The 19,256-nt window shown below is 37.3% G+C and overlaps 1 protein-coding gene across 1 annotated transcript; it reads right to left on the bottom strand.

The window, feature by feature from the left end:
* Positions 1-541: 541 nt before the first annotated feature.
* LOC113693582 (ricin B-like lectin R40G3) lies at positions 542-5,657 on the bottom strand. Its single transcript, XM_027212120.2, has 4 exons — positions 5,124-5,657; positions 4,698-4,820; positions 1,135-1,363; positions 542-828 (listed from the first exon to the last, which is right to left on the bottom strand). Coding segments are annotated over exons 1-4 (825 nt in total). The 5' UTR covers positions 5,595-5,657; the 3' UTR covers positions 542-826.
* Between the last annotated feature and the right edge of the window lie 13,599 nt (positions 5,658-19,256).

Here is a 19,256-nt window from a genome sequence, read left to right on the forward strand (position 1 = left end):
GTACATTATCTTTGCATGTGCCCACACAAGGGCTACGTACATAAATTATCTTTTTGCTTCTACCTTTTTCACGCACTCTGATAATTATTTCAAGTTAATTCAACCAATAACTTACATATTAAGAGCAATTTAACTAATTTTCTACCGTCAGTTAAAGTTTAAATTGTAAGTGGTAGCAAACTCTACAGTAGAGCCAAAAATAGAAATTACGTTGGTTTTTCTTTGTGCTGTAGAAAAAATTCTACAAAGTAAGTATAATTCCTAAAATTTTGTCTTGACAATTAATCAAGTTCTAGGTAAACAAACTGCTAAATACAAATGTAATTTCCAGTTTGGAAGTTAAATAGAAACTGTTTGCTATCCTAATAAATCGTGCATCTAGTTTTCTTGCCTTCTACCGTGCCTTTTGTAATTTAGGTCAACCTATAAAGGTAAATGCATTTGTATGACTCAATAGAGAAACAAAATTTTAGATGAATCTGAGAGGGTAAATGCAACCGGACAACTTGAAAATGGTTTTAAAAAAAAAAGACAATGGGTATACGAGATATGAGAACTATATTAAATCATTTTACATACTGTTATAAATTTAGCCCCCTCTTAAAAGATGTGCTGCCAGTGGTTCTTCAAGTGGAAGCTGAACACAATTATTTCACACGCACAATACAAGACACACAAGTCAACTAATAGAGAACAAACTTCTCAACAATTTATTTTAATTCCCTTACACACATATTTAGGCCCTGAAAGAAGAAGCCCATTCTTCCAGATCACAGAAATGGAAGAGTAGCTGAAAGAAGGCCAATTCATTCTGCAGGTCCGAATATTCTGCAAGCAACATAAGGTGCTAGTGAAAAAGAAAGCAAGGTGACAAATGAAAGATGGGAAGACAGAAGCTGCCGAGACTCGAAATGCATGCAGAAATGGGAAAGTGCATTTGCTAAAGATTTGACACGAAAAAGCTTTCTAAATCTATTACCCATTTCTGCAGATAATGGAATAACGCCTATCATATGGGAATAGATAAAACCTCTATCAAACGAAAAAAGATTTTTTTTTTTTTAAAAAAAAAAAGCAACGCAAAAATTAATATCTTCAAAAATTTTAAAATGTTCAAAACATGTTAAGACTTACAGTAGCGCACTATCTTCCATCTTTGGTTATCCCCTTTCTTCCATTCCCATAGAACAATAACGGTGCCGTCATGTACACCACCATGATTTTTATCGCCATTGAAAGCATCCACGTTCAGGCGAATATTGTTCACCATTCTAATTGTTCTGAAGGTATCACCCAAGTCCCTGCTCTCGGTCCACAAGATTGACTCATCAAGAACATCAGGATTGTAAGGGATTAGCTGCACCTGTTGGCAAAGATTGAAATGTTGAATATATCTTGGCACAAACAGTCAAACGTAATAATTTTCCTAGTAGACTTTCATTAAATATCCTCAACAAGTCAAACAATTAATTCCCAAGCTTATCATGTACTCAGGGAAAGAGGGTAGAAGTCCCCAGGAGATTAGGTATGCAAATGCACGAGATCCAAAGCCAAAACAAACCATAGAACCATACAAATGAATCCCTAGACCTTCAAGAATCTAGCATATTACTACTACTTTTGCAGGACTAAAACCGTCTTATAAAATAACATGGAAAATAAATGAACTTCACTTTTACCAACACCGTACAGCTACGACTATTTTGGGCAATCTCAACTTAACACTTGAAAAATTGTAGTAAAGTTGTGGACAAGTGACTGATGGCCTTTCACAACATAAACAATACGAAAAAAAAAGGAGATAGTACCGACTAAATGACCACCTAAACTTACCATCATGTGTGAATAGGCTAAGAAAAAGGTACTAACTTTGACAATTCTACTAAATATGATGCTAAAGATGGTGAATTTCTGAAGACATATATGAGAACAAAGAAGAAATGCATGGGATCACTTAGAAAAAAAGTTCTATAAGAATAGGGTTACAAAATTAAGCAAAAAGATCAAAGAGCAGAAATGCTAGAGCCCAGACCAATGATGTTTATTTCTGACGTTTTCTTCTCTCTTTCTTTGTGCTCTTGGTTATAAAAGTCAAATATCAGATGTCCAGTTTTGTAAGGTGTACATTCAATAAAATCAAGAAAATGTATTGCAATCAGCAAGAATGTCTAAGGTGTTGAAAAGAAATAAAGCAGTAACCACAAGATATAGTCCTCCATTAACTCTCTTGAAAACCTTGTTTATACATTTATCTTTATGCAGGTTTTGCAGGTAACTATTCCTGTGTATGTCTCTAAGGCGACGTTTATTTGGCGCTTTGACAGATGCAAAACTGGTAACTTGACATAGCTAGTACGTCTAGATTAAAACTGATCACACTCCTCAATTCATGAATGGTAAAATCCATTGCCAATCAAAATGGATCAGCAAAGATGGCTAAGTAATCCATAGAAAATCAATGATATCACTCTTTCTGCTTGACACCTGTACCACTAAAGGCATGAAACAAACCATCACAGAGCACATATATCAAGAAGGTATTAAATGCTCAAGGCACGCCATACTGAAGTGCCACGTGGTGCACTAATACCAATCACATCCCACCAAGCAGGGTGGGTCCTCCATGTCTAGTACTCACCACACAAGGACTGCCATTGATGGGATATGATTGGTTTTGGTGCACCACATGACATGCCACTTGGGTACCTTGACCATCTAATACTTTTCCCAAATACATCCAGCTTACACTAGAATAATACAATATGAGATGCCATCCATGCCAGTTCAAGTTAGTTTGCCAAATCCATAGTTTACATAAGAATTACTGCAGCTGAACCCTTGAGCGTGTTTAAGGAGTTAACTTGAGCAGGGTGTCTACAGAAACAGTTCAAAAGATAAAGATCTGACTCTAAACCCACACACACATGTAAGGGGTTGATCTTTACATGCACTAATAGGTACAATTCTTCATTACCAAACACTTTTAGATGCATGTCACTTGATTTATACAGAATTCTGTATTCCTCATGTAAACATAACGTGCATCTAACCTTCCTTGATTAAAAGACACTTAAAACGGTCAGTGCATAGACAAATATATGCGTGTTTCAATCTGTCTGAGTGTGGCTGTGAAGTGTATTCAAACTTCTTATCATAAAATACAAAGTTAGAATGGAAAGAAAGGTTTTGGCATCCTCACAATACTGGACTTTCATCCCAATCTAATTCCTCCACAAGCTTGAGCATTACCAACCTAAATGAGGAGTTTCAACAAGTCAGGTTATTAAACCTGAGGTATGATCATTAACGCTTCCTAAAATCTTGATTCTCCATGTTGGGTTCTCTTCTCTGCAAAGAATTCAGGCTTCTTACATAGACAGAGATAACTATCTCTTATACTCCATCCTGCAAGGCATTATCTCTTTTCATAGATCCCAACATTCCTCCTTTCCAATGGAAATCTTTTGTGCCTCTTATACCCTCAATACTGCCTTTCTCCTTTTGATGGGTTTATCTATTTTCCCTTTTAATTCCTTCAACACTTGTTAGAGTAAGCAAAGAAAAGTTTAAGTTGAATGAAGAAAATACAACATTTGGCGAGTGGGGAGGGTTGGGTTGGGTGGTAAGTGGGAGGAATGTAAGTAGGAGACCCTAGGTTCAAGATGTCCCACTTACAAAAAATAAATAAATAAGCATTTGACAAAATAGAAGCTCCTTGCATAGAGTCCATAAGAAAGTCTGGCAACTAGAAAAAAAAAATTATCCCATTTTAGTTAGAACTAGTTGTAGGCTAGAATTGGCTCAAAAAGTCCCTAATACCCATATTCAAGAGAGAGTCAAAATCAGGCATTAGTTTTTTGAAGGTAATTATTTAACAAAATAAAACTTTCTATTAAGTCCCAAACACTTGTTAAGGAACAAAGAACCACCATTCCATCAAAGAGCTAGATCTAGCCAACTTAAACGCCTCACATGCCATGCGATGAGAAGCTTAGTGCTCTGCAGATGGGTGGCAACATAATCATCCATAGCATTGCAGAACTATAATAAAATCAGTTTGGATTCTTAACCAAATAAAAAAATTTTGCACTTCATGGGTGATAGTGATGCTCAACGCCAACACAAGGATAACTATCACTAGAATCAAACATTCACCTAACTTGGCACTATGTAATGCTGTACTAAATCATAATTTTAAAACAATGAGTTGAGCTTCAGATAATTCTATAACACTTTTGGAAGCCTTCAAGTACCTTTACATAATTTACAAGCTTCATCCCTCCCAAGTTATGACTTTGCTAACTTTCATCATCATTTACACTTGACCATATGCCAATATCTCCATTCTCTACAGGTATGAATGTGGTTTTAGTGGAAAAGAATTGTTACTTTATCGAACCTCTGAATTATCTACTGAAGCTACAATTTTTTACTTTTTAACTCACCTTGCTAACCATCTTCTACAGGTTAGGCCTATTACCAGGACCAAAGTCAAACTATTTAAGAATAGATTTTGAGCTTTGTAGGTCACAGAATACTGATTATTTATATTTGACTGCAATAGATTCTTTGTAGGTTTGCTACAACAGCTAATCAAAACTTTCAAGAGGGAAACAATGCAAATCAAAAGTTCTTTTCAATATGCTTCACACATCTTCATCTGAAATTGTACAAAGACAGAAAGCAGCAGAACATACAGGTTGAGTAGCCCCAATAGAGTGCTTCATGGCCTGGCCAGTGGCTTTGTTGACCAGTGCAAAACTGGGAAACCCCTCTTCATCCTTCACCTTGGTGCTATACTTCTCATCCTTGATCCAGTGCTGCAAAAATCCATGTCCACACCACAATCACAACCGTTTAAAAAAAAAAAAAAACTAATAACTGATCAACCACCTCTCTCAACCTAAAATTACAATTAAAAGGAACAACATTTTACCAAATCCCTCCTGAAACTCTCTCTCTCTCTTCCAAGGGGATGAAAAATGGACAATGATCAAATTCTCCTTAACAAAGACCGAAGACACTAAATAATATTCAGTCCGCCTATCTTAGAACTCCAAATAAGCTAATTTAGACAAAAAGGAGTTATCCCAAGGCATTAAAATTCAAAAAGCAAAACTCACCTGAAAAGGGTCAGATGTATTAGATGGAGCAAGGATAACCTTTCCATCACGGATGGTAAGAGAATAATTAGGCTCTGCCTTAGTGTAAACTCTGACAGAAGGCTTATCAGCGATCTTTGAGTGATGGGTGTGATGGTGGAAAACAGAAGGCATGTGGGGATGAAAGGAGTGATGGGAAACATGCTCAACAACAGGTGGTGGTGATGGTGCTGGATCGTTGCGGAAATCTGGGGGATGTGGCCCTCCGGCAACTCCTCCATGGTGAACATGGGTCACTTGCGGTGGCGGTGGCGGCTCGTTTGCATAGTAAGGGGCTGGATGCGGATGGTGGACTACTGGTGGTGGCGGTGGCGGCGGCTCGTTTTCATAGTAGGGAGGTGGATGTGGCCGTGCTGGGGGTGGGTACGCTTCTTCTTCCGGACCTGGGCGGTGGCGGTGGTGGTGGGTGTTATGGCCATGAGGAAAATCCATGGAATCTGCTGCAGATCAGTTTACTCTGGAGCGGTGGCGAAATAAGTAAGGGGTGAAGTGTCTGTACAGTCAAAAGTAGATAAATAGGAGGAAAAATCAAAGGATGGAGCTGCTGTCGGTGGCTAATTACTGAGAATATCGGTGAAAAAAGAAAAGTCGGACATGTATGGTGGTACGTGTAAAACTATGGCCGTCGAGTTGTGTCAACCCGGCAGCAAAAGAGGTTTTTTTTTTTCAAGTCTGACTTTAGCTCAGCAGCCACCGAATTTTTAAAAAAAAAAAATTTGTTTTGTGCTGCCGTACTGACAAGGTCCGACAGCGTTTAAAAAAAAATTTTACTGCTATCGGGTGGAAGTAAGTATATCCATCTGCTTTGTTACAAAAGCTTCATAGTTCTTTGGGATTCCTACAGACAGAGCATATATCCACTTTGAGCAATAACTACCAAGAGCCTATGAAGCATATAGTCAAAAGTTTGATTTTATATTTTTTGGTCCCTTATGTTTTAAATAATTATATTTTAAATGAAATAAAGTGTGAATGAGATTAAATGCATAAAAAATGTTCTAAATCTCATTAAAATCCTTAAAAGTAATCCACATTGTCAAAACATATTAGCTTAAAGAGCATATTTTCGTTGAATTAATTACCAACAAATGATAACACATAAATCATATATAAAAGAAAATTTTAATTTGAGTATATAATAACTTTAGTTGTAAATAGTATAACACAAATCGTTGTACAACTTGTGGATATGAGTTTCAATCGGTTATGATCAAGCATTATGATTATAATAACAAATAAAAGTGATTATCAAATAAAAGTGACAACCCCTCTCTTAGGTTGTTTTCGAGTCTAACAATTGGTATTAGAGTTTGGTCTTCTAGACATTAAGTTCAATCGGGTTAAGAGTAAAGATATTGTTAATGAATTGTGATTTATTGTTAATGAAGATCCATATGATGCCTCTATAGTAGATAATATTACTCATAGATCAAGATCAAAAATTAGAAATGAATTGACTGCAGTTGATAGAGATCATCTCACCTTAAATGCAAAAGTTATGAATGTATTATATTGTGCTTTAGACTCAAATGAATTTATTAGAGTCAAGGGATGTAAGTCAACTAAAGAAATTTGGGACAAACTGCGAGAAATTCATGAAGGTAGTGAGAATGTTAGAGAACAGAAAAAATCTATCTTGATTACTAAATATGAGTCGTTTAAGATGCAACCTAATGAAAATATTGATCAAATATATTATAGATTCAATGATCTTCTTAAAGATCTAGAGGTTCCGGAAAAGGAATATACCTTAGGAGAGAAAAACAGAAAAACTTGAATGCTCTGTCTAAAGATTGGGAAAGTAAAATGACTGCTATTGAAGAGGCAAGAGATCTGAATTCTATGTCTATTGAATCTCTTGTAAATTCTTTAACATCTTATTAGTTGAAACTTAAGTCTAAAGTACAAGAGGAAGAGGATGCTAAGGTGAGGATAAGCATAGCTCTAAAAGCTTCTCAAGATGAAGATGATTCGACTTCCTTAGATGGAGAAGATGTTGAAGTTGATGACAATGACCTTGCTCTCATTACAAGGAGTTTCAAAAGAATTCTCAACAATAGAAGATTCAGAAGAGGAGGATCCAACAATACATTTTCAAATCAATTCAACAATACAAGAAACAAAAGAAAGCAAAAGACCAACAAAAAACAATCTGAAAAATGTGGGAACCCTAAAAGTTTCCATATTTTCACAGCTTTTGTTTATTCTCACTTCCCCTTTTAAGTGACAATTTGTTAACCATTTGTTTTAAATAAAGGACGGTTTTGTTGTTACGTGTATTTGTGTGTGAGATATGTATATGTGTGTATGTGTTAGAAGTACGGTTGAACGCAACAATCGAATTCGGAAAAGAGGAAAAATTTTGTGAAAACCGAAAGGGTCAAATCCGACCAAATCTTGGCCGGATTGTTGGCTGGATTGCTTGAGTTTTTTGAAAAAAAAAAATAGTTTCGTCTCTGGTCTGAATCCGGCCAGGAATCCGGCCGGATTGTGACTTGGCATGTCAGCCATCAACTTTGACCGCCTGTTTTCTTCTTTTTTTATACTGTTTTGGCCCCAAAAATATCTTCATTTCTTCCTTGCTCAATCGTGCATCAAGAGAAAAGAAAGAAAAGCTCTTCATTTTCAAGTTTCCATTTTCACTCAAATCTTGAGTTTTCACCATTGGATTTTCAAACAACTCCATACAATTGCTAGCTAAGGAGGTTTAAAGAGGTTGGTGGAGTTGTCTTGGAAGGGGAAGCTCTAAGTGTGACAACTCCACCTTCCCCTAAGGCGAACCAAAGGGGTTAGCGGACTGCCTGCCCAACTCTCGCCAGGACTAATGGTGCAATTTAGAGCGATCTATTGCGTTCCGGAACTTACAAACGCGCATAAACAAGTCAAAATGTCAAAATAAAAAAAAAATCCGGAGTCGGCCATGAGTAGTAACCGACCCGTCGGAACCCAACCAAATATCAAGCAAACATTCACATCTTGAACTTTAGTATTTACAATCCAAAGTAGCATACAAAAATATTCAAAAGTGGATACATGTATGGTTTGCCAAAACAAAAGAGAAACGGACCCAAAAGTACATTTAGGGTTTCAATAAATGAGCTATACAAAAGATATGTCCAACTACCTCAATTCGGCAACCAAATATCAATTGCAGTCCAAAAGTATTTATTTTCCTGTAAGGAAAACAAAAGGAATAGAGTGAGCTAATTGCCCAGTGAGATAATACTACTCAATCAACCAAGTTCATAGATGCATCAAGTTTTTCAGTCCAATTCATCAAAAGTAAATAAAGACACCCATCAATAATGATGATAAAAGGATACGGGCGGCTCTCAAGAGCCCTTTTCCTCATTTGCATTCTTGATCGGATCTCATTGACTCTCCGTCAATGTTTAAAAGTAACCAACCGTAGACTTCACTTTACTTCCATTCCTTCCACCTAACATTCCCCTATCGGGCCCGAATTCCAAACATTTGCACTGTGGTATTACTCGAGTATACCGGAATCAAGAGTCTCTCATACTACAAGATTCCATATAACATTTTCCCAAGGCTCATTAATTGTTACGACCAAACCCTCGCCGGCTCGATTCAATCAATTACCAATGGGGTTGAGCTCAATGATAACAATCATGGTCGTTGGATACACGTCCAAATGACACCAAGTCATGTATTTTCATTTCATGTAACATTCCAATAACATGAGAAATAAGTGAGAGTGATAAAGTACACCCTCACTTCAATCAATATCAATGGTACAATAAACATTTAACTCATCAAGTTCAAGTATCAAAGCCATATAGTAACACACAAGTGAGTAGTACACTCACCAAACTTGCAAATGATATTTCATGCAACCTCGTCAAAGGAGCATCGTGAACCACCGTCACGCCCTAAAACATGCAAACAAGTACAATGAAACTCGATAACGAGTCATAAACCAATGCCAAGTATACCAAAATAAGGTTCCATAAGCATACATAAGCATTAGAGGAAACCAGAAAAATCCAGAAATGGAACTAGCTTTAACCCTGAAAAAAAACAGTTTTTGACCTCATTTTACGGTAATGGTACCAAAGGCACTACGATTATCGGATGAAGGTACAAGACTCACCATTTCGAAGCTAAGAGATAGGGCTACAATGTTCCAGAAGGAAACTCTGTCCAGTTTCGAGTGTAACAAGGTCAAAAATGCAAGATACTACACCAGAACTGGAAAAACAGATTCACAAAACGCATTCTGGTGTAAACATCATAAAACAAGCTACCTAAGTCCAAATCCAGTAATTCCAAAGCCATACAAAAGCTTAGAAACAGGGCTACATTTCATCAGAAGACCTCAACAACCAATTCTGAAGCATTCCTAACCAAAATAACCAATTACAGACGCAATTCTCAAATTCGGGTAAAACCAGGGTAGCAAGGGTAATTTCGACTTTTCTCAAGTTACGCTACTCCGATTGACCTGAAATTTTGCAGACATCTCTAAAATATCATTCCCTACAACTTTCATGTTTTAACCCAAGGCCAATTCAGCCTCTAACTATGAGCTACAAAACCGGGCAGAATGTAATTCAAAGAACCCTAACTTTCCAATTTTTCTTCCAAAACAGAAATTGCTTGCAATTTACCACTTTTTCCACCTTCTAGCTTCCTTAAATATCATTTTCAATCATCATACATGACCACATAATCATATTCATATGAAAACAGAAAAATCCCCAATAATTACCAAACTTCATCAATTCAACCACAAATCAAGATATAATCCATAAAATTGCATCTTATACTACCACTAATCATGGATTAAACATCATTAGAGGGAGGAGAGGGGTCCTTCTCAACTTATCTTAGCAAGACAAGAAAGAGAGCAACTAGTCCTCTTAGCTTTCCAAGTAACTCCACAAAACAACTCACAAACACTCCGTTAAGGTTTTCTATGGAACAAAAACAAGAGTAGATGGTTGAGTGATTGGATTTGAGCAAGAGGGAATCAAGAAATTGAAGAGGTTTTCTTTCTTTCCTTCCTTGAGAGAGCCGGCCACTTGAGCTAGGAAATGGAGCAATTTTTGGTAAATTTTTAGTTTATTAAGTCAAATGGTAAGACATGGAATAGTAGTCAAAAGTTTCTACCAACCCTATGGTGACACTTGTCACCATCATTAATGCATCTCTATCTTTTTGTTTCCTCTCACACCAATCCAAATAGCACCCTCTAATTATCTCTTAACATCCGGTAAATTAATTCCAGTATCCAAAACTTAACCTAGTTGGCCGAATTTTTCCGAACTTTTCGCACTAGTGGGTCCCACGTTCGGTATACGCTCTTAATTTCTCAAAAACTATTCGATACTAGAAAAATCATCTAAAACTATATTTACGCATAAAAATTATCCAGAAAATTTTCTTAATAAAGAAAATGCAGAAAACAAGCTATTAACCCGAATACCTAAAAATGGAAAAAAAATTACAGGTTCTCACACTAAGTCATCACCTTTCTTGAGTTATAAGGTGAGTTGCTAAACAAGTTTCTTTGTTGTTTTGATAATGGGATTTAGTGCTAAGTGGAGGTTAAATATGCTATATTATGGATGATTTCATGGTTTTAAGTGAAGTTGGTCCAATTTCTGATTTATTGGGGTTTTTTCTGATTTTATATGATAGTCATGGATTGGACTTGGATTAGTGGTTTAAAATGGTGTTAAATGGGATTTTTATACGTTAATTACGGTTGATTGCGGAAAATTTCCGCTTGTGGGGATAATTTCCGGTTCTAGGGTTTTAATTTGGGGGTTTTCTTATAGTTGGCTTTGGAGTCTCTAATTGGCTTTGATTGAAGGGTTTTGTGCCCTCATTGGACATGTTTTATTACTTATGGACCATATGTGTGATTGTAATTAATGGTATGAGAATGGGTTTTTAATTGTAGGGTGAAAGTGAAGAAAATTAGGGAAAATGCTGTCCGTTTCTTTTCTTGTCTTGTAAATGAGTTAAAGTAGTTTTGCAAATGTGTTCTGTGTCGAGTTGGACATATTTCCTTGAAAATTTCATCGGTTCTTTCAACAGGAGTTCGAGGGCTAAGTTTCTATTTGAACTTGTATATTTCCGCTTGGCAAATACCATGACCGTTTTACCATTTCAAAACATGATACCTCTTCGATTTGAAATGCCAAATGTTTACTTACTCCGTACCTAAAATAAAGAGGTATGAGTTAGGGTTTTCCCGGCCCACACGTGAACTACTTTCAAGTAAGGTTTTAAGTATCCTCCTTTTCCATATGATTTTCATTAAGACCTTTGCTATATAACCTCTACTTGAATATAAATTGACTTTTAGCCACACAAACGATTTAGAAAGAATATATCCTTAACCTATCTATTTGGATTTTAATGTCCTTGGTCAAATGTTTTCCGTTGGAATTTTATAACCCTTTTGAATTTGGTTTCGCGATTGGTTTATGAAACCCTAGTTACTCCCGTCTACGGATCCAAATGTCCTCTTTTCACTTTGAATCCATCTTTATACGTTTTACTCATAATTAGTCGGATTTTCTTCGATTTAACCTAATTGTTGTGCTAGATGAACTATAATATTTTTTCTTGTTTAATTTTAGGTTTTGTCGGTGACTGAGGGTAATATCCGGCAGGATATTTTGGACATTATTTTTGCGTAAATAGGTGAGTGTTCCTTGTTTGCTATATTTTATTGATTTCATGGCTTGTGTTATTGTTTGATAATGTGTTAAGTGCTTTCAAGGATTTCCAAAATGAGCTTTCTAGGCGAGTGTATACTTTATCACGCTCAACCTAAATACAATGTAAAATTTTCAATGATTTAACGATTGAAACATTATTTGTGCATAGATGTAAGTCTTTTGGCTGAATTGGGCCCTACCCTTCGTTACCGATCGACTCGAGCCAGAAGTAGACTCGGTCGGGCGATATGGTGACCCTGGGTGAATTTGGTATACTCGAGTATTACCTTGTATTCTGGTGGAGCCTGGCCAATGTCCAGGTAGGGGGTGAATGAAATGAACGAACGAACGAGGATTTTACTTACAAAATACAATTTTTTAAATGGCTGGAGGAATAAGGGGAATGACAGGAGAACGAATGAACGAACGAATATATGGCTCCTTGTGAGCCCTTATCCTTTTAATGAATGTGTTTATCGCTTTATATTGTATTTGTATCTTGAATTATTGGTTATATGTAATGAATGCATTGAACTTCTTGTTTGCCTATGTGTTCGGAACCTCACTGAACTTTTAGCTCATCCCTTTAGTTTTATTTGCCTTAACAGGGGAAGGCGAGCAAGGACGAGAGCCCTGTATAGACTAACTTGGTCTAGCTCTTGGTTTTTTTGTAATGGTTCTCGCCCTAGTGCTTGGCACGGGCTGGTTGTATGGTGAATTAAGAACCTTTGTATATTTGACGTTTGTACTTCCTTTTGAGATAACAATGTATATAAGTTTTGTTTTAAGTTTTGGATCGTTGTTATGTTTATTCTTGTGGGTTTGTTTTGGTTTCGATTGAGGACGGAAGTGAACGACTGAATCCCGGCGAGAGCTGGACAGGCGGTCCGCCGAACTCTTTGGTTGGTCTTAGGGGGAGGTGGGGCTATCACAGTTGGTATCAGAGCCTGCTTCACGTGGTCTCTGCGCGGAGTAAGCCTGGACTGAGTGGTGAATAAGTATGAAGGATGAAGTGCTCGTTTGAGCATAAGTTATGAATTGTGAATGTTGTAGGCCTTGAATCATTCTCGTAGTATCTGGAGACCACAGATAGGTACGTCAAGGAGGAATTTCGATTGTAGATGGTTTACTCTTAGGACTGGCCAGCTCGAGAGGTAAATTATCTTATTTCGGATTCTCGTACCCGAGTACTCTAGAGTTGAGGCGGTGCTAAGTATTTGAGACGTGCATTTTGGGAACCTGAATAGGCTTTGTTTGACCAGAACGATTACAAGAGATCAATGGACATCTAGTTGGATAGAAAGTGACGTGAGAGACCGGACGGGATTATTTTAATTGGGTGTGGGACGACACATCCCTTTTCTTTTGATTTGTCCTTATATCGTTATGACATGACATTCGTTTGTGTATTTGTGTATATGATTATCTATCTAATTTGATATGTATGTGTGTCTTTGATCATCTGTTTTCCTGATATGTTTATGTAGTGTGTTATGTGTGTATATGTTTATTCGTGTATTTGGTGGCCTAAATTTTAGTTACTTTAGTCACCTTATTGCGTTTATGCATTAAATTACCTTTTGAAAAAAAAAAGAGAGAGAGAGGGGGAAAAATATAGAGGGAATACGTAGTCGTGGACATGACCGTGGCCGTGGAACTAAGCGAGGCCAAGAGCCAAGAGAAGAAACGGAAACAACAGCTGAACAAAGACAAGGACCGAGAGTGCCACTCGTATTTAGGAACTTAGTATGACCCATTGTTTTGCCCGACAGGCTATCATCTGAGTTCCAGCGACTCCGTGAGATGGCACATTGGGTTGATACGTATAAGGAAATTGCAGTTCTTCGAGACGAAATAAAGGTCCAAAAGAAACTAGCCGAATACTGGAAAGAGCAATGGAAGCACGAGTATTCGGAGAAAATTGAGCTCTTGCACAAGAATTTGGAGCTGAAAAGGAAATACGAAGGGATTTCCGAGGAGGCCTTAGCTATGGCACAAAGTACTACTTCTATGGAGGTTCCGGAGAAAGCTCAAAGGACAGAAACTACAAGGCCGCAAGTGAAGATCTTCCATGCAAAGAAAAGGGATACATCTCTTGAAAGTCAAGGGCCAGAACAGGGTAAGCGAGGTAGGCCATTCGCTAAAATGAGTCGTGGAGCGGGTGGTGTGAAAATTTTGGAGATGCTTAGGGAAAATACTCCAGGAGGAAACCCAAGTGGAGAAGGATCACTGAGAGGTATCTCACAAGAAAATCAAATCTCAATCCCATTCTCATTTTGTGGTTATTGCAGAAAAGCCAACCATCTGGAGGTGGGTTGTTGGAAAAAGGGGGGAAGATGTCTGCGCTGTGGGAGCGCCAAGCATCGGATTGCTAATTGCCAGGCTCAATTGCGCGTAAAGAAAAGAACCCAGCAGCCAACTCAGGCCGACCCAGGACCGTCAAATGGAGAAGGAACTGGAATGAAGATCCTCGTTTCTTCTGAGGACGTCGAAGGTACAAGTCATTGGTTACTTTAGATTTTGATGTATCCCATTAAAAGGAAAATTTCGAGAACGAAATTTCTTTAAGGAGGAGAGAGTGTGAGAACCCTAAAAGTTTCCATATTTTCACAGCTTTTGTTTATTCTCACTTCCCCTTTTAAGTGACAATTTGTTAACCATTTGTTTTAAATAAAGGACGGTTTTATTGTTACGTGTATTTGTGTGTGAGATATGTATATGTGTGTATGTGCTAGAAGTACGGTTGAACGCGACAATCGAATTCGGAAAAGAGGAAAAATTTTGTGAAAAGCGAAAGGGTCAAATCCGGCCGCAAATCCGGCCAGATCTTGGCTGGATTGCTTGTGTTTTTTGAAAAAAAATAGTTTCGTCTCTGGTCTGAATCCGACCAGATTGTGACGTGGCATGTCGGCCATCAACTTTGACCGCCTATTTTCTTCTCTTTTTATACTGTTTTGGCCCCAAAAATATCTTCATTTCTTCCTTGCTCAACCGTGCATCAAGAGAAAAGAAAGAAAAGCTCTTCATTTTCAAGTTTCCATTTTCACTCAAATCTTGAGTTTTCACCGTTGGATTTTCAAACCACTCCATACAATTGCTAGCTAAGGAGGTTTAAAGAGATTGGTGGAGTTGTCTTGGAAGGGGAAGCTCTAAGTCATCACCTTTCTTGAGTTATAAGGTGAGTTGCTAAGCAAGTTTCTTTGTTGTTTTGATAATGGGATATTAGTGCTAAGTGGAAGTTAAATATGCTATATTATGGATGATTTCATGGTTTTAAGTGAAGTTGGTCCAATTTCCGATTTATTGGGAATTTTTCTGATTTTATATGATAGTCATGGATTGGACTTGAATTAGTGGTTTAAAATGGTGTTAAATGGGATCTTTATACGTTAATTGCGGTTGATTGCGGAAAATTTCCGCTTGTGGGGATAATTTCCGGTTCTAGGGTTTCAATTTGGGAGTTTTCTTATAGTTGGTTTTGGAGTCTCTAATTGGCTTTGATTGAAGGGTTTTGTGCCCTCATTGGACATGTTTTATTACTTATGAACCATATGTGTGATTGTAATTAATGGTATGAGAATGGGTTTTTAATTGTAGGGTGAAAGTGAAGAAAATTAGGGGAAATGCTGTCCGTTTCTTTTCTTGTCTTGTAAATGAGTTAAAGTGGTTTTGCAAATGTGTTGTTGACCTTGGTCGATCAATCCTTGGTTTTGATGATTAACAAACCAAAATGTAGATTTGGGCTAATGTTTTTATGTGAGTAATTTGTTAGAACAGATTCTTGTGGCATAAAAGAAGAAGCAAAAACAGGGCACTCATGTCGGACGCTATCGGACGTCCGAAAGGATGAAGAACATCAAGAAGGAAACTCTGTCGGACGCTCGTGAGGAAGCATCGGACGTCCGGAAGGATCGGACGCACGCCTCGGACGCACATCGATCGCATCGGACGTCCGAGAAATTTCGCAAAGATTTGATGACTCTCTGCCTACGTTCGGACGCAGGGTTCGGACGTCCGACAGGTGGTTCGGACGTCCGACAGGCACCTGTCGGACGTCCGACAGGCCAACGGCTAGTTTTGACAGCAATTAATATTTGACCGTTGGAGAGTCTTTTGGAGCCATTTCTCACCTTCTATAAAAACCCCAAAGCACAAGAAGACTAGAGACTTTTGCCAACACAAAATACAAGTTTACAAGTGAGATTTTTGAGTAGAAAGATTCTTTGTTGGTTGTATAAGGGGTTGGGAAAGTTGGGTTGTGAGGTTGCTCAAGTGAAAACCTTGGTGAAGGTGAACCTATCACTTGGAGTGGTAAAACCTTGGTGAAGGTTGCCTCATTTGTATAAAATAGTTCTTAATTGGGTGAGTGATCTTTCAAGTGTAGGTTGTTGAGGGTTAACTAGAATTGTTGTAAAACTCCTTGGCTCAACCAAAGAGTGTTTGGGGTGAGGAAGGAGTGAACCTTCACTTGTACATCTTGGTTAGCATCGCCATCAATTGAAGAGGCTATTGGATTGATATTTGGTTTGCATTTCTTATCTTTTCTCTTTAATTAAGTTTTCTTTATTGTGCTTAAATTTGATATATTTTTGTGCATCATTGTGAAATTGTTTGTACTCATTGGGTTGCACCAGGCCTTACAATTGGTATCAGAGCTTGGTCTCTTTTGATCAAGCTTAACCGTTTAGAGTAAAGATCATGGCAACCATAAAAGTTTCTTTTTTAGAAGGGCAATCTATTGATAGACCACCTATGTTTAATGGTTCTCATTTTAGCATGTGGAAACAAAGAATGATGATTTTCTTACAATCCGTTTATATTGAATTATGGTATGTGGTAGAAGATGGTCCTTATGAAGCTAGAATAGTTGACTCCACCACCAATTTGAGTAGATTAAAGACTAGACAAGAATTGAATGAAAAAGACAAGAGATACCTTTCTTTGAATGCCAAGGCCATGTGTATATTGTACAATGCATTAGATGTAAATGAATCTAGTAGGATTAAAGGTTGTAAATCTGCTAAAGATATTTGGGATAAATTGTGTGTATTTCATGAAGGTAACCAAGAGTTTAAAGAACAAAATAAATCTTTGCTTGTTTCTCAATATGAATTTTTCAAAATGCATCCTCTTGAAAATGTTGATAAGATGTGTAGTAGATTTTGTGACATTATTGAAGATCTTAAATTGCTTGGAAAAGAATATTCTTTGGGTGAGAAAAATAGAAAGATTTTGAATGCCTTGCCAAAAGAATGGGAAAACAAAATAAATGCTATAGAAGAGGCAAAGGATTTAAATTCTATGTCCATTGAATCTCTTGTGAATTCCCTAACCTCTTATGAATTAAAACTGAAACTCAAAGTGCAAGAGGAAGAAAATGCAAGAATGTATATGAGAGGCATAGCTTTTAAAGCATCTCAAGTGGGGGATAACCCATCCTTCATGGGTAATGAAATCATGGAAGTGGACAATGATATAACTCCTCACATCAAAAGTTTCAAGAAGATCTTCAACAAGAGATGTTCAAGAGGAGATTGCAAAGTTACATGGGATGAATGCAATTCAAAAAGAGAAAAAGAAGAGTTGGCCCAAATAGCACTAATGGCCGTTGGAGAAGATGAGGTAAGTTCTTATCACTCTTCTTGTGATGAAGATAATGAAGATGATGATGTGAAAATTCTTATGATTAAAATGCATAAAAGTTTGAGAAAATCTTATGCTAAAAATAAAGATTTGAAAACAAAAATAAATGATTTGTTGGAAGAAAACTCCAAACTTTTTCAAGAAAACAAATGTTTGAGAATGGAAAATGATGATTTAAAAAATCAAAAAAATGTTTTGAAAAGGAAGTTGGAAGAGACAACAAAGTTTTATGAAAAAATGTTGGAGGAACAAAATTTGTTAAAGAAAAGAATTAATGACTTGAACGAGTTTCTCCAAAATGAAAAACAAAAGTTTTCTCAAACAAAAGAAAGCAAATCTTTTCAAGGCACAAATAAGTTTGTTATGATAAGAAGTAAGAAAATTAGTTGCATTAAATCCACCTATGTGCAAAATACTTCTATCATGTGTCACTTTTGTTGCAAATATGGACATATGCAAAATGATTGCTATGTAAAGAAAAATATGAGAAAAGGCATGAAATCCATGTGGATTGCTAGATCATGTCGTATTAACTCCCAAGGACCCTATAAAGAAATGGTACCAAATGAAATTTCTCATATTTAGGCACATCATGATGATTTGATCCAAGAAGTGCTATATGGTTGTAAGTACAATTGAAAATTTTGATATTCAATATGGTCTTGATTTGAAAAATAAAGGGGGAGTTTGTTTTTGATTGATGCCAAAAGGGGGAGTAGGATTTATTGAAATTTCTTTGTATGTTGGCACTTTCTAAGGGGGAGCTTTATTTGAACTTATTTGATAAAAGAAATCTTCATTTTATTTGTCATCATCAAAAAGGGGGAGATTGTTGACCTTGGTCGATCAATCCTTGGTTTTGATGATTAACAAACCAAAATGTAGATTTGGGCTAATGTTTTTATGTGAGTAATTTGTTAGAACAGATTCTTGTGGCATAAAAGAAGAAGCAAAAACAGGGCACTCATGTCGGACGCTATCGGACGTCCGAAAGGATGAAGAACATCAAGAAGGAAACTCTGTCGGACGCTCGTGAGGAAGCATCGGACGTCCGGAAGGATCGGACGCACGCCTCGGACGCACATCGATCGCATCGGACGTCCGAGAAATTTCGCAAAGATTTGATGACTCTCTGCCTACGTTCGGACGCAGGGTTCGGACGTCCAACAGGTGGTTCGGACGTCCGACAGGTACCTGTCGGACGTCCGACAGGCCAACGGCTAGTTTTGACAGCAATTAATATTTGACCGTTGGAGAGTCTTTTGGAGCCATTTCTCACCTTCTATAAAAACCCCAAAGCACAAGAAGACTAGAGACTTTTGCCAACACAAAATACAAGCTTACAAGTGAGATTTTTGAGTAGAAAGATTCTTTGTTGGTTGTATAAGGGGTTGGGAAAGTTGGGTTGTGAGGTTGCTCAAGTGAAAACCTTGGTGAAGGTGAACCTATCACTTGGAGTGGTAAAACCTTGGTGAAGGTTGCCTCATTTGTATAAAATAGTTCTTAATTGGGTGAGTGATCTTTCAAGTGTAGGTTGTTGAGGGTTAACTAGAATTGTTGTAAAACTCCTTGGCTCAACCAAAGAGTGTTTGGGGTGAGGAAGGAGTGAACCTTCACTTGTACATCTTGGTTAGCATCGCCATCAATTGAAGAGGCTATTGGATTGATATTTGGTTTGCATTTCTTATCTTTTCTCTTTAATTAAGTTTTCTTTATTGTGCTTAAATTTGATATATTTTTGTGCATCATTGTGAAA

Source organism: Coffea arabica, chromosome 6c (genome assembly GCF_036785885.1).
Source record: "Coffea arabica cultivar ET-39 chromosome 6c, Coffea Arabica ET-39 HiFi, whole genome shotgun sequence".
Taxonomy (NCBI): domain Eukaryota; kingdom Viridiplantae; phylum Streptophyta; class Magnoliopsida; order Gentianales; family Rubiaceae; genus Coffea; species Coffea arabica.

Bases quoted from the DNA above. Each gene is read 5' to 3' on its own strand.
- LOC113693582 (XM_027212120.2), bottom strand. From the start codon at position 5,594: ATGGATTTTCCTCATGGCCATAACACCCACCACCACCGCCACCGCCCA. The intron at 4,821-5,123 runs GTGAGTTTTGCT...GGATTTTTGCAG, and splicing joins ATACATCTGACCCTTTTCAG to CACTGGATCAAGGATGAGAA. The intron at 1,364-4,697 runs GTATGTTCTGCT...CTTTGCCAACAG, and splicing joins CTATTGGGGCTACTCAACCT to GTGCAGCTAATCCCTTACAA.